A 23,298-nucleotide genomic window follows, 5' to 3' on the forward strand; every position below is an offset into this window, starting at 1 on the left:
TTCGACAGCCGGAAGCAGGCCGGCCTGCACCCTGGACTTGGTTTTTCTTTCCTTTTTTTCTCCTCTTCAGAGTGGTGGCGGTGGTGGTGGTGGTGGAGAGTGGATGGTTTTGTGTGTGTTTGTGTGTCCAGGTAGGGATCCTCAGCATCTTTCTCTCGAAATCCACGCTCACATTGGCCTCTATGCTGGATCCAGTTGAAATTCTCAGAATTGATTTGTTTAGGATCTGATGACGGTCCTTTGTAAGGTTTTGAATTTATGTGCCATCTTCCCTCCTTCCTTCGTCTAAGGGCTTTAAGAAAGACCGGTGGAGGGGGGCCGAAATACACCGAAGAAACGTCAAAGCAAAGTGTGTTTAACCCAGAACCAGATGCATTAAGTGGTAACTGCAAGAGTTTGACTAAGAACTCACTGTAGATCCCCTTCCCATAAATAAGTAAATGCAGTCTGCATGGATGAGGTTTGTTGGAAGACTGGTCAGAACTTGTGTTAACTTTTAAGGTATTGGGGTTGTGTTGCCAATGGGCGGAGGAAGGGGTTGACCCTAGGCTTGGCCCCTGATTGCAGAGATGGAGCCAATATCTAGGCGACTTCTCGGCTCCGGCCTGACCGATCGCTTCTCCCCTATCAGAAAACAAACCGGGAGTCGCCGGAGATAGGGGGCTCGGGCCTCATGCCTTGCTCTTGGGCGGCCCAAGACCTGAGAGAGCGCCGCAGCTTGGGCAAGAGAGGCTGCCAGGAGCCCGGCCTGTACGTCGCCCCGACGGTAGGGGACAGGACAGGGCTCCGCGTACGTAGCTCACGGAGCTGGGCTGCGGACCGAGCTCGCATGCCCAGCGTCGCGCGCGCTCCTATTTCAACCAGCCGCTCCTGCGCCCTAATGCGGGCTGCGAACTGCCTCAGCAGAGCGCGGCGAGCCGCGAGCCTCCGCTGCGTTGGCGGGGGGGGGGGGGGGGGGGGGGGGGGAGAGCTTCCTTGTCTGCCAAGCGGGTTACCCCGACTTCCATTCAGGCCTGCCTTCCCCAGGGAGTGACAGAAGGGTTCCTGGGGTTCGCAGGGAACTTTTCCTGCCGCTAGTTCCGGGGCGTAGAGTGTGCAAAACGTGCATCCGAGCGCTAGGTGCAATTGACATAACTTGTGGACTAAAGTTCAAGCCATTTCCTTCCAGATTCTGAATCTTTTCTGTCCCTGGGCTCCGTTTCTCCCCCCCCCCCCTTCCCTGCCCTCCTTCCTTTTAAATGTCAAACTGAGCAGATGGTTTTAAGGTATGGAGGGCATATATCTTTGACTCCTACCAGTTTATTTGTCGGCTGGCGCTAACATATGTACAAACTGGGATACTTAAAGAAAATAATAGGACGGAAAAGAAGAAAGGAAGTAGCCTTGATCCATTCACAGAACGCACATTTCCTCCCTCAATACACCCGCTTACCTCGAAAGGACCCAACCAATAGAAGCATTATTCCATCCTGTATCTAATGGGCAGGTTGATAGATTATTTCTGTTCCCAGCCTAAATTGTCACATCCCGGTTACAACACTTGATACAATAGCCGATCATTGTAAGTGTGAGTGGTGTGTTTGTGTGCGTCTGTGTGGTTTCCCTAATGGTGCGGAGGGAGTGTCTGGGGGTGGCGGAAGGGGAGGAATGAAGGCTGGGGATGCTCAAGCAAGTCTCTTTTCTTATCCCTGACACCTACCCTGGCCAGCTTGATTTTTTTCCCCTTCTTTTCAATGTTTGAATCCCGTGCCAAAAGTTTCCTACAGGGTATAGTCTCAGACATGTTATCATCTCTATTCTTATTCAAAGAGAAGACTTCTTCACAGTCTGATGAATTTGAGGCTGAATTTGTAAATGTCCTAGGAAAGAGGTGTGTGTATGTGTGTGTGTGTGTGTGTGTGTGTGTGTGTTGCAGAAGATGGTGGTAGTTGTCCGCCAGTGCACTTTTAACATAGCTCATAAACACTCTGTTGTCCCAAAGTCATTCAACCTTTGATCTGCCTGAATTCGAGGAACATACAAAAAGTACTTGCCCCCTTCCTACCTAAAAACTGAGTGTGTAATCGACTAGGTATGAATGTTTCTGCTTCGCAGCCCTTGTAAGTCCTGGCTTTTATAGGATCTTTAGGACATAAACACGGTTGCTTTATTAAAAGCCGTTTAGGGTGGCCAGTGAAAGACACGTTCGGGCTGCGGCTAGAAATGCCCTTTAGCATTTGTAAGTTGCAAACCCCCAAGGAGCTCTTTAAGAGCCACATTATCTAAAGAAATCTTGCCACTTATTTTTCATCCAAGAAATGTCAAACCAAAGTGAATTTTCTATAGCTTTATGTTGAAGCCCGAAATTTAAGCGTTTGAAATTTCTTACCTAATAAACTTCAAAGTTCGTTACCCAGGCGTCAAAACTGTGTACTCCTATATGAAACCTCTCTCTTTGGTCATTCTGGGGTGAGTGAGTTAGTGCGGGGTAATTGCGAGGTAATGTTTGCAAGATTCCCCCCCCTCAAAAAAAAGGCTGCTGTTTCTACAACCCCAATAACCAAGGGCAAATACTCATATTCCTAATAATTTTGACGGGAGATTAACTGGAAGTCAGCCAATACTGGTCGGCTACCAGATGCAGCGGAGCCCAAGGGAAGCCTCTGGCACCCATGATTTTAATCCCAAACCTACCTGTATTTTATTGTCCACCTCGCCTTTAAAAGGAAGCAAGGGTGACATGTATTCTTGATACTATCTATGATCATTTAAAGGTGGAACGATTTGAGCTACCCCGCTCCCTCCTCCTAGACCACCCCACCCCTAAAGCCCCACTTTTTCTCCAGTACACTTTTCCGTGCCTTCCTCCACCCAAGTCCGCTCCACGCTCGGCCACTCGGGGAACTGGATCAGCCGTATCTGGGGAAGGAAGGGGGGTGGGGGGGGGAAGGACCTGCGTCCTGGACGAGCTAGTGTGAGCCGAGCGCCGCTCGCGCCGTCGCCCGCTTTGCACAGTGCCCGCAGATGGCTCGCTCCGGCCCCGGCGCGGCGATCCCGTCGCCCCGAAGCGGTGGCAGGGCGGGGGCGGGGGTGGGGGCCGGGGATGGAGGCGGGGGGAGGGGGAGCGCGGGGCCCCTCTCCCCTCCTCTCTTCCCAGCCCCTCACCCCCACCCCTTTTATATATTTTTTTTTCCTCCCAAGTTCTCTTGCCTCGCTATCCCCCCTTGAATCCGAAGGCGCCTCGCGATTGGGTGCTGGGGCCGGGTACGTCAGTCAGACTGTGACGTGCAGTCTTCCTGTTTCCTTCAGCTGTGTCTTAAAGTAAATCTTGTTGTGGAGCGGAGCCCTCAGCTGAGGGAGCGCTCTGAAATCATACACCATTGCAGCCGGGGAAGCGCCGCGGCGCAAAAGAGCTCTCGCCGGGCCGCCCGCTCCCGCTCCTCTCGCCTCCGCTCCTTTCTCTCCGCCGCTCTCTCCGCTCCTCCCTGCTCTCCTCTGCCTCCTCTTCTTCCCTCTCTTCTCCTCTCCTCTCCTGCCCCCTCCCACCCTTCCCTCCGTCCCCTCTCCGTCGCCCGCTCGCCCCGCTCGCGCACACTCACCGGCCCGGGTCCAATTATCACATTCATCCCCCGCGAGACACCGCCGCGTGTGTGCGCGCGCGTGTGCTCCTCTCCCTGCCGGCGAAACCGCGCTCGGTCCCCCTGCCCTCTGCACCGCGTAAGTATCCGCTCCCCCTCGCCAGTCCCCTCCCCTTTTCCAGAATCACTTGTCCTGGCTTGTTCTTGAATGGGAAGAAAAGAAAAGAGACTCCCATTACTCATACCCGTGTAAACATTTTTTTTTTTCCAGGAGAAAATGGTGTTATTTAAATGAATCGTCATAAAATAAGCTCTAAACAGTTTCTAAGCAGGAGCCTCCGTGGAACTCAGCGCTCCGCTCCTCCCAGTTCCTAAGAGTAAGTGATCCGCTTGGCTTTTATTTCTTTCTCTTTCCTGCTGGTGGCTGGGGTGGTGGTGGCGATGGGGGGGGTGGGGGTGGCTGATACGGCTGGACTTGTCGCTGATCTTGTCACCTTTTGTGTACTGTTTCTGCGCTGTGAGGAGGCGTCTGCTTCCTTTCCTTCTTTCTCCTGCCCTGCCTCCTCGGGAGAGAGGACCGCGAGGGGGACCGGGTCGCTTTTTGTTCGCCTGGATCCCCGCTTTCCGCCAAGCTTCATCCTCCCCGTCTCCCCCGGCTAAAACTCCGGTGCTGGTCCCCTCGTCCCTTTCTCTTTGTCTTGTTTATTATAGCTGCCTTTCTTCCAGGCTCTTCCAATTTGCTTGTCATTTGCATACCTTTCACTTCTCCTTTTTAACCCCAGCAGAGGGCTGGGGAGTAGGGAGGAGGGGAGAGGGAGGAGGAGGGCGCTCTGTGACTTTGCTCGCAAAACGCTGTCGAAGCCGAAATGTTGAAATCGGGGTTGGAGCGGTGGAGAGATGGTCCCGGGAAACCCGCGCGGCGCCCCTCTCCCGAGCTCCGAGGAGCCAGGGCTAGGTCAAGTTGAGTTGGGTAAGGCGGCGCAGGAGCCTCGGGAGGTGGGGTGGTGCAGGGATGGGGGCCCGAGCGCCGCGGGGGGCCCGAGCGGTCGCGGTGCGGGTGGGGGTAGGGGATGTTCTCCCGCTGCGGATGCGCGAGGCGAGGACTCTCTCCGCGCTCGCTGGCAGTCTGCGCTGTCGGGCTGCTCGGATCTGGTCTTGTCTGGGTGGTACCTGCGGTTCTGCCCCAGTTCGGAGGACTGGGGAGGGAGGAGAACAGAGGTGAGGGGGATTGTTACTGGGAAGAATGGTGAGGAGGGCGGGAAGAGCCGCTATCTTGGCCGAACAGACTAGGAGGAGGGCGCAGGGTGGGGGGGGCGGTGGCGTTGGCAGGGAGACATCACCAAAGTCCAGTTTAGCAAGTTGTCGGTTCTTCTGGCGGGCTAGCCACTTACTCCTGCTGAAACCGAATGTTGGTGAGAAGTGTGGATTGGAGTTCGGATGGGGGGCGTGGAATGGCTGAAGGGAGTCGCTTTCCAGCGAGACTCACCCTTCTCCCGCCACTTCTCAGCTCTTTTCGGAAGTTGAGAGCCCTCCAGGCTGGCAGAGAAGGAGGAGGAGGAGGGGTTGGGCGACCGTCTTAAATAGCCCAAGGAGGCAGGTTGGAGTGTGAAACTGCTATTCTTGGCAATCCAGAACCCTACTCCGCCTGGGGGAAGGCTGGGAACTCACCTGCTTGTTTTTATTTTTCCAAGAAGGTCTGTGTTGTCTCCTTGAGCTTATAAAAACAGTGCAAGCACAGGGTGGCCTTCTCTCAAAGTCAAGGCTGTAAGTGTCTTGTTCTCTCTCCCTCTTCCCCTCTGCCCCCCCTTCCCTCAACCCCTTCCTCCCACCCTCCTTCCCTCCCACCTATAACCTCCCTTACAAAAAAATAATTTCCTTTCCTAAACTAGGTAGGCAGAGGTCTATTAGTAGAGTGCTGTGCATGGGCAGGGCCTGACAGGTGTGTTGTGTCAAGAAAGACAGGTGCAAATTTCCTCTGTGTCTGTGTGTGTCTGCGCAGTTCCAGACCACAATGTGTGCTCCAGGCTTCCCGAGGTTTATGAATTTATGGGCGCCCCGGTTAATAGGATTGTCCGGGCTAATGGGAACCAGGCTGTTGTTAACGTTTTGAGCCCTGCCATGGGAGTTCTTTGCTTGGGGGGTGGGGAGGGTGAGTTGGTTTGTGTTTGTTTATTTTTCTTAAGGATGTTGGCAGGCTTCGGCTGAGGCTGTGTCTCAGACTTCTGTCTGCCAGGCTGCCGAAAGCACCCCCACCTCAGGCGGCAGGTGGACGGAGATTGACTTTCCTTTTGCTCCCCTCTCTGGTTTATGCCTATCTCCCAGGTCTGCGGTGCCGAAGGGGGTGGGGGGGTGGGGGAGAGCTGTCTTTTGTGTGCTTGTGTGTTTTGGGCAGCCACGGGTGGTGTGTGTAACTGCCTGGATACCAAAAGTCATTTGAAAGTGTTACTGTTGTTAAAGCTTATCTTTTTAGCGTGCTTTCTCCCTGCCCAGAAAGAATAGGTACGTGCACAAAGTCTTTCAAGTCCGATGTTAAATACTCTCATAAAGTAGAATGAGCCTGTCTTTGTACCGGACATGTGCCAGGTGTCCTAGTTATTACTTGGACGGAGAAGGAAAATCTCAAGTACGTGAGAGGTAACTGCTTGTTTCTATTGGAGGCAAGATACAAGCGGTCGGCTCTCTGAAGAGCTTCTTGCAAGAACTTCTGAGTATTTTCAGAATGGAATGGGCTGTGTGTGGTGAGCAGGGAAGCGGGGAGCGTTCAGGTTAACCTGTCCATATGCTACAACGTGGACCTGTTTATATTATGGTAAAATAGGGGAAGGTAAGGCCTGAGGCTTGAGGTTGCAGGAAGATACTGAGAATTCCATGTAAGCACTAGGGCTGGATGATTCAAACTTGACTCTTAAAGTTTTTCTTGAAGCAGGCTACTTCTTGTGTGCCATAGAGATAGATTACAGGGCGAATGGTTTTCTCGGTTGGTTTTGCTGTTTGGGTGGTGATCATTGTTTCACGAAAATGCGATGGCCTGTGTATTTGCTCTTTAGCCTTAACACATTCAAGTCCCTCCCCCAATACTTTCCTTGGATTCTTTGGAAGTTCTTTCATGTCATCTATGGATATGTCCATTCGCTTTATTTTTAGTGGGGATTATCTGCGCTGGGTACTTACTGATATTTTTTATGTGTCCATTATGCAGAATTCTGTTTAGTTTAATCACCACCTTGTGGGGGGAAAAAAAAGTCATGCATACGTAACATGCATCTTTGTTCTCACTTTATTCATTTCCTAGCATGGTTCCTCTGTAAGGAGCCCTTGCGATCTTAAAACATGAGCTATAGCTGCCAGGATTGCTCTTTATTTGTTCAAAGTGCGAATAGGCCTTTTTCATGAATTTCTTATATCAGTTAAGGGATTGTCTTGTATTTCCTAATATAAGGAATTTTTAGGTTTAGGATTAACAAAGAATTATAAAATGTTAGTGGTTTTATGATATGAAGATGGATTGTGTGTGACATGTTATTATAATTGGATTCTAATTAAGTACCTGTATAAACTGGAAAGGACATATACGTGAGGAATTTCTCAAACCTTACTGCCTAGTGTACTCTAATGCTTCAAAGGACATTTAGAGTGTTTCAGTGTTCCACGAAAAGAAAAAAAGCATAAGTGTTTTGCCTTGAGATCATTTATTTAGTAATTTGGTGAATTACTGCTTTTTAAATAAGTACACGTGAATATTTTTGGCATGTCTCAGAAAATACTCTGTGCTCATTGTGCAGGTGGAAAATGTATGGAATTTTTGATAGGATGGAGGGATTTTCAGTGAAATGGTTGTGATTTGAGAACTCTCTTATGATCGGAAAATTTGAAGCCTGATATAAGATTTGACAATACAATCTTAGTTAATTGAAGTATTAACTTGTGTCAAGTGGGTTCTTCAGACTAAACATAAAACGCTTTCTTAACCTTACAATAAGCAGAAACATCTCCAAAGGGCAAGTTGCTAATTAGCAGAAATGAACTCTTAAATACAGTGAGGAGGGTAGCTTAGTGATTTGGTGGTGTTGGAGGAGAGTCCCTCCGTCTAACCATCTGATCTTTTTTCCCCCCTTGAATGACTGAATTTTAGGTGGGTTTATAATGTTCTTTGTTAGTGATATTCCACTTGAAATTCATAACCAGGTTGGCCCAAGTAGGTTAGAGGCCTATTCAAAGGCGGTTTTCCGTAGGAAATAAAGTGTAGGCTTGAGAAATTTCTTCAAATAATTTCATCAACAAAGACAGATAATCTAAGTGATCCAAACAGGAAACGATGCCAACCTTACACTCCCCCTGTCTCATAAAAGATTTGTCTGAACTGTTTGGATAATTACCATAATGAACACTTCTTTGTCCAGAATCTGGACTCCAGATAGATACAGTAAAAGTTGTGCTCCCCTCCCCCAAATAACTTCTTTATTAAAGTAGAGCACTTAACCACTTTCTCCTTCAGTGTTCCTTTGAAATTCTTCACTGAAAATTCTTTTCTAACATGAAGCCACCAGGTTCCTTAGGAGTCCCTATGTTAGATCGTCTGACATTCTTCAGATAATTCAGATCTTAATGAATCTTTTGGAGTAGTTACAAGCTGACTTGATTATACCCGGATGTGTGTTCTCATCTTTTTCTGGGAAGAATCTGCTCTGTCAAGATATTCATTGTATAAGAATTAGTAAAGCATTTGTGTACCAAATGTATGGCAAAATATTTAAAAATAGAACTATTCTGTCTGGGTTTTCATACCAATCACAGAGGAGTTTATAGGAATACAATGTGTGTATCCAAACGACGATCCATTTGGGTTCAAATTCTATATCAGTAATTTTTTCTGCAGACTTGCTGATATAGGTGTTCACAAGTGCTGATCCAAAGGTTTCATATTGCCTGGTTAAACTCAAAATTAATGTTAAGATTAAAATATAATAAGAATCAATAATAATTGTAGTTGAAACCTTGTGGCTTAGTACAGATGTTGAGAAATAAGGGAATTTCTAAACATCTTAATGGACAGGATGGTATCAGTGGTAAAGTCAGTGCATAGCATTCTCTAAATTCTGAATTAGGAAATCCATGGAAGCGCCTTTAAGAGTGTTTTTGAGTGATTTAATTTCTGTTAGCATCACGTAACAATGCATTTTCTCAAGTGGTGTATGTGTTCACATAGAGATCTTGTTTATGAATCAAGATGCTAATGAAGTATTACGTCAAGCAGTTATAATGGCTTCATCTCTGTTGCCTCCATGGGTTATGGTCCCCATGTGTACTACTACGATACCTTTAGTTCTAAGTTTTAGTTTTAGGTCTTAGCTCTATGGAGAGATGTATTAACTTGTGCCTATTAATATAATGCCTTGTCTTAGTGGAATATACAATTTTTCCTGTTTGTGTTGTCTTATTGGTTACATCTCAGCTGAACATTTTATAAGACCTAAAGGGTTTAAATTCTCTTAGCCTAAAACAGATAACAGAATGTTACCTAATCTAAAACTGATGACCGGTTAGAAGAGGATCGCAAGAATCAGTTTAGTTTGGTGAATTCGAAGGAAGTAACAGGATGTTCTCTTCTCGAAAGACCCAACAAGGATGTTTAATTCACACTTAACCATCCACCAAAGATGAGAGTATTGTGTCTTTCCACCTTAGGAAGAGCACAGCCCTCTTCTTGGCTTGGGCATGAGGCAGGGATGCAGCTGTTGATACCTAGGCGGGCTGAGAGGAAGTGCAGTTGACACAGAGGTAAATGGCAGTCGGGAAAGGACGGATGCCTGGGCATGACCTTGTGCTCATCCCTTACACCAGCCTGTCATTTCTGAGCCTCAGTTGCAGAAATGCTCTTCCCCTAGCAAGGACAGGTAGGAGGAAAATCTAGATTAAGATGAATAGAGGAAGAAAAAGACTGCAGAAAGTTTGTTCAAGGTTTTGATTGGAGACTCGTGTGTTTTTCAGGTGATATTAAAGAGAAAAGGATTTGCACACAAAAAGAAAAAAAGGTAAAATTTTTAAATAATGGCAATGAACTCTATTTTTGGAGAGCTGATAGACACACAAAAAAGTCCTCCTTGCAAAGACCTACCCCCAATGTGCAAGTCTTCCTGGGCTTTGAAATAATTCATCCCTTTTCTTGTTTGTCTCGGTCTTTTTCTTTTTCTCATCTGATTGTTACACCCGATTTATCAGATCTAATATGTCAGTGAAATATTTGTCATTGCATTTTTGTATTCCTGAATGCAGTTTTATTACTGATGTGTGAGGGTTCCAAATCATTCTGAAACCAATTTTGAAACCTGTATTGAAGTCCTTAAGATCTGTTTCCATTCCGACTTCAGGAAATTTTATCCTGGGGCATACAAAAAGTATTTCATTTTTAAGAATATGAAAAATTTGGAGAAGCATCATATCGCCTACATGATACTCTAAAACAGTCTTTTTTTTAAAAATGCTGTATCTTCATATAGAGACCAGGAATAAGGAATGCAGGATGAAATCTTTGTTGCTTAAAAAAAAAAAAAAAGAATTAAAAACCCACACACTGTCATCTAAGCAATGAGCATTTTCTTGATTTTTACAGGTTATTTCATGCTGAAATTATGCCTATTTGCATGGATAGTCATTCTTTAAAACTAGCCACAGATGCAGTCCTAGGGAGCACGTAGATGTTTTTACAGGTGAACCGAAAGAGATGGGAGCTGTTCCAAACACTCTGCACGCTGCCTTTGGCAATAGACCCTGTTATTGTGAAGATGTGCTCTGTTAAGCAGACGTGAAGTTTAATATTAGATAAACGCTGTGTGAAAAAAATATTTTCATTTTCTTCATAAAATGTTAATTGTAAGCAAAAAGATACAACATCGTATATTTACACAAAATTTGGGGCTAGCCTCACTAGGTAATAAGTCACAAAATATGTCAAGTGCCTTTTATGAGATGCAAGGAAGGATATTCTCTTTTTAGATGGGTCCTCAAGAAACAATGGAAGTTCATATGCAGAAAAGGTACTGCTCTTTCCTCCTGTATTTTGATGGATGCCAATTTTCCCTTTATTTATCTTTTTTTCTTTCATTTGCATAAGAAACATTCATAAATGGTGTATGTTAAAGTTTCCTTAGGCATTTGGAGTATTATTTTGGCAGATTGAAACAGAAGAAAACTGATACCAAAGATGTATTTACCCTTGCCTAACTCAACTTATTGGTCCACATATCGATTTCTAAAATGTGACGATTCCTTCTTTTGCAGCGAGTCCAACTTTGTAATAATTTAAGTCATCAAAACGACATCACAGAAATGTATAAATATTCTCACACTTGTGTTAAAATATAGCAACAGATACCATTTTCGAATGTGATTTTACTAATAAAAATGCATATCTATGCTAAATAAGCAGACTTGTAAAATGAGTATTTGTGCATTTATTTCAATGTTAAATTGACCATTTATATTGGATAGATGCTGATGGGGGTGTTCTCTTTCCCTTTTCGTATATGACAAAAATATTTTAAAATTCAGCAATAAAGGGGGTGTGTTAAGTGTTTGCATTTATTTTCAAGTCCTTTTCCTTTAATAGCATTAAAACCACAATAATTTTACCTCAGAAATGGAATTTTTCATCCAAATTTCACACGGCCTCAAAATTGAACCTTATTTCTTAAGTATAGACCACTTTCATCTTCTTCTGTAATAGGAATCTCAATGCCCAAAATTTAATCAATTGGTTGTCAGAGGCTGTGTTCTTATAATCTACTGTTTCTTCTGAAGATAAACAGTATCATTTTAGGCATTTGTGAAAGAGAATCATATTACTGGTGCTTAAGCAGTTTTTGCTTTTTTTTTTTTTTTTTAATCTTAATCCATCTTAAACCAGTGGAGCAGAAATATTTAAAAATGTTTCATTTCAAGCAGAGTGCATAATAAATTGCAATAATTGTAATGTGCCATAAATCCCAGAGCCTATGCATTTTGCATTTGATTCAGGATTGAGGTCAGGAAATTTGGAGAAATTTAAAGAAAATGATTCATCAGTCCTTTTGTTCTGTTGGCCAGGGTCCCGGGATTCTTGAGCTGTGCCCAGCTGACGAGCTTTTGAAGATGGCACAGTAGCTGTCCAGTGATGCCTGACCATGACAGCACAGCCCTCTTAAGCCGGCAGACCAAGAGGAGAAGAGTTGACATTGGAGTGAAAAGGACGGTAGGGACAGCATCTGCATTTTTTGCTAAGGCAAGAGCGACGTTTTTTAGTGCCATGAATCCCCAAGGTTCTGAGCAGGATGTTGAATATTCTGTGGTTCAGCATGCAGATGGGGAAAAGTCAAACGTACTCCGCAAGCTGCTGAAGAGGGCGAACTCGTATGAAGATGCCATGATGCCTTTTCCAGGAGCAACCATAATTTCCCAGCTGTTGAAAAATAACATGAACAAAAATGGTGGCACGGAGCCCAGTTTCCAAGCCAGCGGTCTCTCTAGTACAGGCTCCGAAGTGCATCAGGAGGATATATGCAGCAACTCTTCAAGAGACAGCCCCCCAGAGTGTCTTTCCCCGTTCGGCAGGCCTACCATGAGCCAGTTCGACATGGATCGCTTATGTGATGAGCACCTGAGAGCAAAGCGGGCCCGGGTTGAGAACATCATTCGGGGGATGAGCCATTCCCCCAGCGTGGCATTAAGGGGCAATGAAAATGAAAGAGAGATGGCCCCGCAGTCTGTGAGTCCCCGAGAAAGTTACAGAGAAAACAAACGCAAGCAGAAGCTGCCCCAGCAGCAGCAACAGAGTTTCCAGCAGCTGGTTTCAGCCCGAAAAGAACAGAAGCGAGAGGAGCGCCGACAGCTGAAGCAGCAGCTGGAGGACATGCAGAAACAGCTGCGCCAGCTGCAGGAGAAGTTCTACCAAATCTATGACAGCACCGACTCTGAAAATGATGAAGATGGGAACCTGTCTGAAGACAGCATGCGCTCGGAGATCCTGGACGCCAGGGCCCAGGACTCCGTGGGGCGGTCAGACACTGAGATGTGCGAGCTGGACCCGGGACAGTTCATCGACCGAGCCCGCGCCCTGATCAGGGAGCAGGAGCTGGCGGAGAACAAGCCGAAACGTGAAGGCAACAACAAAGAGAGAGATCACGGGCCAAACTCCTTACAACCAGAAGGCAAACATTTGGCCGAGACCTTGAAGCAGGAACTGAACACTGCCATGTCGCAAGTTGTGGACACTGTGGTCAAAGTCTTTGCAGCCAAACCCTCCCGCCAGGTTCCTCAGGTCTTCCCGCCTCTCCAGATCCCCCAGGCCAGATTCGCCGTCAATGGGGAGAACCACAATTTCCACACCGCCAACCAGCGCCTGCAGTGCTTCGGCGACGTCATCATTCCGAACCCCCTGGACACCTTTGGCAACGTGCAGATGCCCAGTTCCACAGACCAGACGGAAGCACTGCCCCTGGTGGTCCGCAAAAACTCCTCCGACCAGGCCACCACCGGCCCCCCGGCCGGCGGCCACCACCAGCCCCTGCACCAGTCACCTCTCTCCGCCACCGCTGGCTTCACCACATCCACCTTCCGCCACCCCTTCCCCCTTCCCCTGATGGCCTACCCATTTCAGAGTCCATTAGGTGCTCCCTCCGGCTCCTTCTCGGGAAAAGACAGAGCCTCTCCCGAATCCTTAGACTTAACTAGGGAGACCACGAGTCTGAGGACCAAGATGTCATCCCACCACCTGAGCCACCATCCTTGTTCACCAGCACACCCACCCAGCACCGCAGAAGGGCTCTCCCTGTCGCTCATCAAGTCCGAGTGTGGCGATCTTCAAGACATGTCTGAAATCTCACCGTATTCGGGAAGTGCAATATCCTTTTCTTTTCCACCCCCCTCGAGGAAAACGAAACAAAGCAAAACCAAAAGGCTTCCCCAAAGGTCAGGTTTCCACAATATATAGAATAACGTAGATTAGTATCTTCTTAGGAATGCAATCTTTCCTATTATTCAGAGTAATAGGCTTTTATCAGCACACGTGCTGCACTCCTGATGGCACAAAAGCTTCGCAGGAAACCTACATCTTTGCAACTTTCACAAGTTGTTAATTGCCTCAGAGAGCTGGTATTTAATATGTGCTTTTCAGCAGTGCTCTTTCTGCTATTCTTCCTGCATTCTCTTCTTTTTTCTTTTCTTTTTTTCTTTTTTTCTTTAATTTCTTTTAGGAGTGGAGTCAGAGATGGACCCAAAAAATCTCATTATAATATTGAATTCTATCAGTTTTTTTTTTTTAAAGGTGTTAAGCTTTATCATGGAGTCAAGAGAAAAGTCAGTTTTGAGATCCCTAAGATTCCATAAGAAGAATTCTCGCTTTAAACCATCTGCAAGGCTCCTGGGCCATGTAAAGAAGACCTGATTTAATCTTATGAAGAGGACTTTACTGGTGGGAGGCGCCCGTGAGAGAAAAATGGACACGGGTGGGGGAGGGGGGAGTCAGAGTCTCTCTTTAATCTTTAAGTAGACTTCGTTTGTCGTTGTTGGTGTTTCTTTAAGGAAATACACAGGTACTGATTTATTCAGACGGCATTGGTCTCTCTCTCTCTCTCTCTCTCTCTCTCGTTCACCCAAGGTCTGTTCTTTGGGTCTGGTGCAGCTGCCTCTATGCATGATTAACCTCTGTTCAGCCATACACAGAAATCTTTTGTCCTAACATACACAAAGCAAATTATTTTGGAAAGCAAGAGAGCACAATTAAATATAAAACTCAGCTGTATTCGACTTAAAAATGGCTCTTTTTTATGACTCTTTTATATTTTGAACCTGACTTTTTAGGTAGAGATGCCAGTTATATTTTTTTATTAGACCTGTCCTGAACTCCAACTATTTTTAACAGACATTTTTTTTTTTTCCTCTGTAATTTGGTCCTTTCAGTAAATTTTTAAAACTCTTGTGGTTGTTGGCGTTTGGGGGTAGTCAAATAGTAGCATTTGGGGGCAGGTAGAGGCATGTTTCTTTTATAATCAATTGCCAGATGGACATAAAATTTAGCAATTAAGTTGGCTCTTGCTAAATTGAGGATTTTGAGCAATTGTCCTGATGACTAGAGATTGACATTTTAAGATCTAAGCCCACTCCAGACGCTGCCACGTAAGTGCAAAGTCCCAGCTATGGTGGAAATACATTTTCTGTGTAGGGAAGGCCATTCTTCTAACCAGCTCTTAGGACAGTAGCGAAGATGTCTGCTAAGATGAGCCACGAGTATGAGACCCACTTGGGGCACTGAAACATGGTCTCTTTCCACTGTGAGGAAGAAGAGAATAATGTCACGAGAGGAAGGAAGATAAAGATGTTGAGAACTTAGATACAGAAACAGAAATTGAGTCTTGGCATGGTTGCTAATTTAACTTCTACCTTCCGAAGACCTAAAATGTAATCTACCAGCCATGAATCAAAGCTGTGCCAAGCACCATGCCTTGCACATTATAAACAGGCCATAAACATCGGTCAAAGTGATTGCCATATAGTGTTGGCGATGAGAAAGGCCAGGCAAGAAGATGCAGGGCCTGGAATGGTTTTCTATCCTTGGGTGGAAGAGGATCTTCTGAGATACACACAAGGCTGAGGTCCAGGGCTAGACCCTATTGCTAGACCCTATCTTACTTCATTTTGAAGGCTGTAGTCATGATGGTGGGTTGTTTCTCTCCTCTCATTCTCTCTCTCTTTCTCTCTCTCATACACACACACAAACACATACACACACACTCAGAGGAAAGGGACATACCCATTTTGAGGAATATTTAAAAAAAAGCCAGGTTTCACAGTCCCATAAGTGCACACTAAACTCTTTAACCACTTTATGGTTTGTTTTTCTTTTATTAGACTTTTTATTATAACCAGATCGTTATGCCTGTGCCCCCCCCTTTTTTTTTAATGTAAGTTGGGTCTTCTAGGAAAAAAATCTTTTAGATTGCTTTAAGTGTTGGCTACATTCATTGTCTCATGCTCTCTAAATCCCCTGAGGAATTTAGAGGATTTGAATAGAAAGAAGTTCCTTTTATTTCTATACATATCAAAGGCTTTAAGGAGAATATAGTTGCTTCTTCAGCTGAATAATGTCCCTCTCCTACCAATATAAGAGGCTGTTGAACAGGGATGGCTTGGAAACACCTGTGTTCGTATGAAATCTTGCTTACACCTGGAGCTGTTTCTTTCATGGAGCTAAATAATTTTGGCCCCTTGTCGCAGTTAATGATTACGTGTCCCACTTTTGGCCTTCTAGCCTCTGTTTCTTTCCCCTCCATCATGCCGTACTTTTAACCGTTCACCCCACTGATACATTCTTTCTCCGGAAGAAGATAGGCAAGCAACCCTTTCCATAATCCCCATGATTCTGTAGCCAATGAGGGTCTGAGTGTTTTTGGGACACTGGGTCCACTGGTCTCCTGTCTCCATCCTTGTCTGGCAATGAGTTCTTCCCTTGACTTACCCGATGGTGTGTAGGCAAAATTCTCAAGCTTTTAGTTAAAAGAATTCTGGGAATCCTGGATTGTGGCGTCTACTTCAGTTTTAGGTATATAAGTCCACCTTAGAACCATCGAGTTATTCCTAGAAAAAAATTCAATAGACATGAGTAAAAATAAGGATGAAATGATACCTCTATGGTTGTCCTTATTATGTTTTTCTTTGTGGTCGTGGCTTTTCCAATAGTAATGAATAATGTAATTCTTTTTTTTTTTTTAAAGATTTTATTTATTTATTTGACAGAGAGATCACAAGCAGGCAGAGAGGCAGGCAGAGAGAGAGGAGGAAGCAGGCTCCCCGCTGAGCGGAGAGCCCAATGTGGGGCTCGATCCCAGGATTCTGAGATCATGACCTGAGCCGAAGGCAGCGGCTTAACCCACTGAGCCACCCAGGCGCCCTGAATAATATAATTCTTAAGGAATGATTCTTTCCCACTTCAAAGGGCATCGTGTGCTTCTTTGAACAAAGTAGCCAAGATAAGAACTATTAAGAACACCAGCTTAGGGGCACCTGGGTGGCTCAGTGGGTTAAAGCCTCTGCCTTCAGCTCAGGTCATGATCCCAGGGTCCTGGGATCGAGCCCCGCATCAGACTCTCTGCTCAGGGGGGAGACTGCTTCCTCCTCTCTCTCTGCCTGCCTCTCTGCCTACTTCTGATTTCTGTCTGTCAAATAAGTAAATAAAAAATCTAAAAAAAACAAAAACAAAAAAAACACACCAGCTTATCAGATAAATCCATTCTAAGTTCAGTACATGAAGCATATGTAACCTATATAAACACACTACCTCGTTATCCTTTTCTAATCCAAAGGAAGTAGTGAATGTGTGCCTGTTGAACTCAATGTCCATACACCTGCTCCAGGAGCTCACGTCTCAGAGATACGTGTGTGTGTGTGTGTGTGTGTGTGTGTGTTCAGTATCTTTGCAAATGAATCTATTTAATCAAATACTAAGTTTTATTCAAATTCCAAAAGAAACAGCCAGCCAATTGTTTTTCTTCATGATGTTCCTTGTCATTCATCCTCTTTGCATCTCAAGAAAAATAGCCTTGTTTGGGCCTCAGACATTTGCATGCCCCCAAGTGTAAGCCGGGAGAGTAGTCTTATGAGCCTTTAAGACGCACCAGTGGAGAAACTGAGCCCCTTTCCTGTGACAGCCAGCATCCCTGACTTGACTTTGGGGGAGAATGTTTAAAGCACTTCAGGTTTAGGAAAGGAAAATTTTTGGTAATTTGAAACTAAAATCTAACTGGAAAACATAGATTAAAAATGAATTTCTGATATGTGAAATAATCCGTAGACATTTTTAGAAGTCTTGTGGAGCCACAGTGATTCTATTAGCTGCATGAGCTACAGGGAAAACATTTACACAAAAGACTGAGAGACTCTGGGTTCTTACCCCACCAAAAAAATTATTCAGTAAATTCTTTTTTTTTTTTTTTTAATTTCCATAAGTGACACATCTTATGAGTTCAACTTCTTAATGGAGTAACAGCGTGTTCTATCACTTTGATTAAATGAGACAGTCTAGATCCTCTCTCCCCATTTGAAAGAGAAATCCTCTTGGAAACAGCAAATCAGAGCATCAGGAGACAGCTAAAATTCTTTGGGTTTCAGAGCATTTTAGAAAATGTAAGTAAGTAGCCCCAATCCAGTTCGGTTGGAAGTACAGCTGGTAAAATCTCTAGCCACAATTCGGAGTTCAGCTGAGGGGGAAAAAAAAAGTCCCCTTCCTCCAGCACTCACAATGCATTCTTGCATTTGCCTCTTTGCAGCCCTGCTCCTCCCCTGCCACGACTGTGTAGGTAAGGTTATATTGAGCTTGGTAAACAGACAACACTCAAGATTCCCAGGTTGTTTGAGGCCCCCTCCCATCCCCCCTTCAGGTTCAGCTGCAGTACCCACTTCTCTGATCTTTTCTATCCCTGAGCAGATGTCTTTCATTAATTTATGGATTTATCATCTTTTTTTTCTTCCTTTTTCATTTTCTTTTTTTTTCTTCTTTCTTTCTTTTTCTTTCTTTCTTTTTTTTTTTTTTTACACCTGGCATCTGTCTCAAGTTTCAGTAGTTATTGTCTATTTTGCATTACACATAGAATTGAATGTCATCTGTCTTCACAAAGCTATGGCTAAGAGAATTGAGGCAAAGCCACATGAGCTGCTGGGACAGATCTTGTTTGCGTTCCATCCCCCTCGCCCCATCCCCCCCTTACCTCCTTAATATTTATTTGTGCTCATTTTCTTTCCTGGCCTTGAATGGAGCTTAGCTCGTGTTCAGTACAGCTGTATGTTTACTGAATCTATTCCATCATGAGTCATTGTGCGTGTGTAAGTATCCTGGAAACAGCTAGTGCTTTCTTGGAAGAACAGTTGCTTTTCAGCACAAGCACTTAAAAGGGAAATTAACCAATTGGTCAGTTCAGATTTATTTTGAGGAGGAAAAAAAAGGATTATCTAACTGTTGGCTTTTAAATGTTTCATTAGCTATTTTTAATAGTTTATTAGAAACATATATTTTATGGGAATTTTATCTTAATTACACGACAAGCGAGAGATAAAGATTTATTCTCTGTTCCATTTCAACTGATCAATTCTAAGTATTACCAACAGGAAACATTTTAAAGCAAAACGAACTTGAGACACTGGAATCAGAATCATTTTTTTCATGAACTGAAAAGCCTCTAAATCCTGATCAAAATAAGACGGATAGTGGTTTTTTGTTTTTTTTTTTTAATAAAAAGAGCTAAAACATCGAAGCATGATTTAAGCATATTGAAAGCGTCAGGAAGTTCTGGTAGTTCTATCTCAGAGAACCACAGCAAAACAGGGTGTTTTGCAGGAGACCACGTTTTTTTTTTAACCATTCAGTACTTTTCCCCTGCTAATAATTCAGTGTGCAAGGTTGTTTTTTCATCTGTCCATCTGAAGAAAAGACTAGAACCCAGATCTGAGAGTGTCTGCTGAAGTTTGGAGTTGCCTAAAAACTCTTATCACAAGGCAAGGCGAGACAGCTTGCCACTATTATTTCACTTACCCGTTTGGACAGATGGTCCTGAAGTGTGCTGGGCTCCTTTAGTCTTCTCTACCGTTCTAATGGAGGTTACTGGAGGGCCTTTCAGCTCTTTCCTTGGCACAAGAAGTATGTCAGTCATAAATTATCGTCTTTGTGATCATTACGGATCTGAAACAAAAACACAAGTTCAGTGAAGCTGCTTTGGCTCACAGACAGAAAATCGAAATTTCTTCCTTCAGTCCGTATTGTCCGTGGGGAGGGCAGGGGGGAGGGGGGAGCGCAAGACTGAACTTTTCTGTTTAGAAACCAAGGTGATCTTTTAAACGTTGCATGATGTTAAAGGGAATGTGAATGGATCCAACCCTCAGCAGAATATTTGGTTCAACACCCTGCTAGAAGTGGTCTAGAGCTTATCAGTATGAATTTGATTATGTATCGCTACCAACTTCCTGCTTTCTCTCTCTTCCTAAGATTGGTCATGCTGTTCTTGATGGAGGTCATTTAGAAACCTTGACTTTTCCTAAATATGAGGTTGGTTTTTTTGTTTGTTTGTTTGTTTGTTTTACCTTTGTTCATCAGGTGTGGCATTTTTGTGGCCTGGTAAGATGTGTGCGTGTGCACACGCAAGTGCAGATTTTCTTTTCTTTTCTTCCTTATTTTTCCCAGACTCTCTTTTAAGAGAAAATCCTTAGAGAAGCTTCTAGGAAGGACCCTTAATTGACCTTGTGGGGGACCACATTGATTTTCTCCACGTGCATCTTCATTTCTGATAAATTATAAAGCCATTAATTTGCTGAGGAAATGGCAGGGCCAGGCTGCGGCACAGATGTGACCAGAGCCATCCCAGCTCTGAGTCTGCTGAGGACTGCCAAGAATCTGGGGGAGAATCAGGAAGCCTGGATTGTTATGGTTAGCCTCACATTCTCTTGGGAACTGTTTTAGTTGCTGCTGTTTACAGATCTAAAAGGTAATGATGTTTCCAGATAAATAGGCCTTCTTATTTTGGGTAAGTGGCCATTTATTGATCTGCTAACCCACATTTATTGATTTGCTAGCCCCCGCCACTGTGCCACTCTCAAAGGAGTTAACTATAAATCCAGGAGAGGCAAATTGTATTTGGTCTTGGATCGTTGCTTTAACAAAAGCGACACCCCCTCCTGGTGTCCTCTGTGCCAAAACTACCCCTCCCAAGTTGCGGCTATTATTTAAAAGGAAACAATTAAAAGGATATAATAATAAGATAGGAAGAAAGTGAGTCAAGATGCTCCATTAGATTAGCATTAAAAGGTAAAATACGCAGCTTGCCTGACAGTGTTCAAAATAATGCATTTTATATTTTCATGCACATTAGGATAATAACTTGATGTAAACTGCAGAGTGGGGAGAGAAGAACAAACAGAACTGTAATTGCAGAGGAGAAAAAAACTCTCACACTAAGAGTTGTACAATCCATGTTGGGTGCATTTGTCTCCTTAGCAACAAGTGAATGTATAGGGAGCATAAGGACCTCGAACAGGGGGAATGTGTTGCCATACTCACCACGGAGCCGTCAAGATTTCTGCAACCCTGTTGTCCATCCTCACCATTACACCTGGCAGTTTCTGCCCAGCGGGAGTCATTTGGAGCAAGGGGCATCAGCGCAGTGATGGAGTCCATGGCCCGTGCCATTGGTCTTCCAGAATTCCACCCTCCTTCCCCCCATCTCAGCTACTTGATGGGCCTCCAGGTTCTTTGGGGGAGCGGGTGGTGAGTGCTTGTGTTTAAAGACATTTTTTTCCTTAACTAAATGCCTCCTACATGCAGGAAGGATTGTCACCCAATCACTTGAAAAAAGCAAAGCTCATGTTCTTTTATACCCGTTATCCCAGCTCAAATATGCTGAAGACCTACTTCTCCGATGTGAAGGTAAGGACGTTTTTCATTGGTCGTTTATCAGTCTCTGTGCATGTGATGGTGATTCAAACTCTTGGAAGTTAGCAGAGATGAGTGTGAAAATCAATCCATGAATACACCTGTGTTTAATTGATGCAGTGCACTTGTCTTTTTGTCAAAAGCCGTGCCAGGCAAAGATGCCCCTTAAGACCAGGAGGCTGGTACCAAGTCATATGGGTTTCCAGTGTGATGTGGGAACTTAGCCTCTCGCTTTGTATGTCTTAGTCACTTCTTGGGAGAAATTTCGGCCAGCCCTGGATGGGTGTGCTTCCGAGAATTTTTTTTTTTCCCTCCCTTCAGCAACAGTAAACTGTTTTCTGTTTTTGTTTCTGTTGGTTTCCCCATATTTGCGCTTAGGAAAGCAAACTCTAACACCTCTTTTTCCCCCTGTCGAAAGGAGCGTACATTGAAATTCTCTATGCAGTAGCTGCTTAAAAACAAAAGTGATGATTGTCTCTTATTTACAACTTAATTTGTTGTTGATGTAGAGTACACTGAGCATAAGGAGAATGAATAAAGTGACAGATTCAGGACACATTATTCAAATGAGGATATGAAAGCTGTCGGCCTACAGCTGCAGCCTCCCTCATTCTACAGAATATGGGGACCTCCTGGTTCTGTGTGCGTGTGGATGTGTGTGTGCGCGTCTGTGTCTGTGTGTGGGTTTTAAGTAATTGTTTGCAACAACTTGATGTTGTGTTAATCATCTGCAACTTTTTAAAACATAGATTGGGTTTTGATGATGATAATCACATGCATGGTATCATTATCCGAGGAACTCGATAAACATTACATTAGCTGAGATTAGTTTATTAGGGTTGGGTGCCTTTCCCCCCACCCTCCACTGCCCACCCCCATGTGTACAAGTTCTTATTCCTGCCACTGAGAACTCAGGAGCTGCCAAAGCAGGCTTTTGCCGTGGCACCGCTCCCTCCACGCAGAGGGTTTCAAGCCCCGTGGCCCCGTGGCTGCGCTGCCCCCCCTTTTGCAGGCCAACTCATTTTCGTTTCCTTCACTGATGTTTTATTTGGCCTTATAAGAAAAGTTCTGTTTTCCCTCCTGTTTGCTTTTGAAGTGTGTATCCACTTCAGCCTTTTATCTTCCTTCTTCCCTGGGGGGAGCTCCTTAAGTGGCAGGCGTGTCCCCCCAACTTCCAGGGCCAACCTTCTGGGCCGGATGGGAAGGCCCAGAGAGGCAGTAACTTGGAGGGCTGGTTGAGGATCGTTCGAGTACAGACAAGGCTGAGTGACACAGTAGGCCCAGGAAGAGGGTTTGGACTTCTTGGGGGACCATCTGAAACAGACACCAGGGAGGGAATTTGCCAACTGGTTGAAGACTGGAAAGCTTCTGCAGCCTAATGGAACCTGGCAGAGTTCTTTGGGGACCGGGGGTGGGGAGCAGTCCTTTCAACACCCAAGTTCCAGGAAGTAGGGGGGACATGGATGAGAGGAAGAAAGTGTTACCGTGCACCTGTGTGTGTGTGTGTGTGTGTGTGTGTGTGTGTGTGTGTCTAGGTGCCCATGTTACCTCCTCCACTCCTCTTAGTGCAATGATCAGCACTGTTGTGATTATAATAAAGACAATCCCTTATATTATTTAGATAGTGCTTTTCCTAAGAAGGAGGCCATAGCGCTTTACAAACTGCATCCATAGGGATCTCTCACCCACCATTGGAAACGCAGCGCCGGGAGGGTGGAAAGCAGCAGCCATTCTGAGCCAGCAACAGTATCCAACAGTACATGTAAATATTAGAAACATTCGTGGGCTGGGGGAGAAGGGCAAGGGTAGGGGAGATTGTTAATCTGTAGTGGTTAATCTGTAATCTTTATAAATACTCGGCAGTGTAAACTGACAAGAAATTGTTCCTCTTCCTCTAGAATGCATCTAGTAATTCAGCTTTGCAAATAATCACTATGTAAACAACAATTAAATACCGGGGTGAATATTTTATTTTAAAAAAAGCACTGATATTCAGATGATAGATTCTATCCATACTCTATCCATACTGAGAGAGAAGGCTGTTAAAGTATACGTGAGTCTGGTTAATTCCCAATTATCCACTCTAATGGAGGGGAAATGGTAGGGCATATAATGCATAGCAGAAAATCATCGAAGGTCATTTCTCTTTTATTTTTGGAATGAATTATACATTTTTAACTTTGCTAATTATGTTTTTTCTTTGGCTAGTAATAAATGAATTTGTATTCCCTGAGCTTATGCTGATGAAATTGGAAAGGCATGCATAGAAAAGGGAAGGATAGTCCAGGCACGGTGTTC

General features: G+C 44.6%; 1 protein-coding gene across 3 annotated transcripts in view; it reads left to right on the top strand.

The window, feature by feature from the left end:
* Positions 1–3,538: 3,538 nt before the first annotated feature.
* The window catches only part of LOC111150797 (prospero homeobox 1), a 52,458-nt gene continuing 32,698 nt past the window's right edge, over positions 3,539–23,298 (top strand). For all 3 annotated transcript variants that reach the window (XM_022508400.1, XM_022508401.1, XM_022508402.1), the window contains exons 1-4: positions 3,539–3,696; positions 3,829–3,934; positions 11,640–13,431; positions 20,887–20,994. In XM_022508400.1, coding sequence (XP_022364108.1) covers positions 11,707–13,431; positions 20,887–20,994 — 1,833 coding nt within the window. In that variant the 5' untranslated portion in view covers positions 3,539–3,696; positions 3,829–3,934; positions 11,640–11,706. The remainder of the gene's footprint in view (positions 3,697–3,828; positions 3,935–11,639; positions 13,432–20,886; positions 20,995–23,298) is intronic.

Source organism: Enhydra lutris, unplaced genomic scaffold (assembly GCF_002288905.1).
Source record: "Enhydra lutris kenyoni isolate GAN:26980312 unplaced genomic scaffold, ASM228890v2 scaffoldscaffold24, whole genome shotgun sequence".
In the NCBI taxonomy this organism is placed as follows: Eukaryota; Metazoa; Chordata; class Mammalia; order Carnivora; family Mustelidae; genus Enhydra; species Enhydra lutris.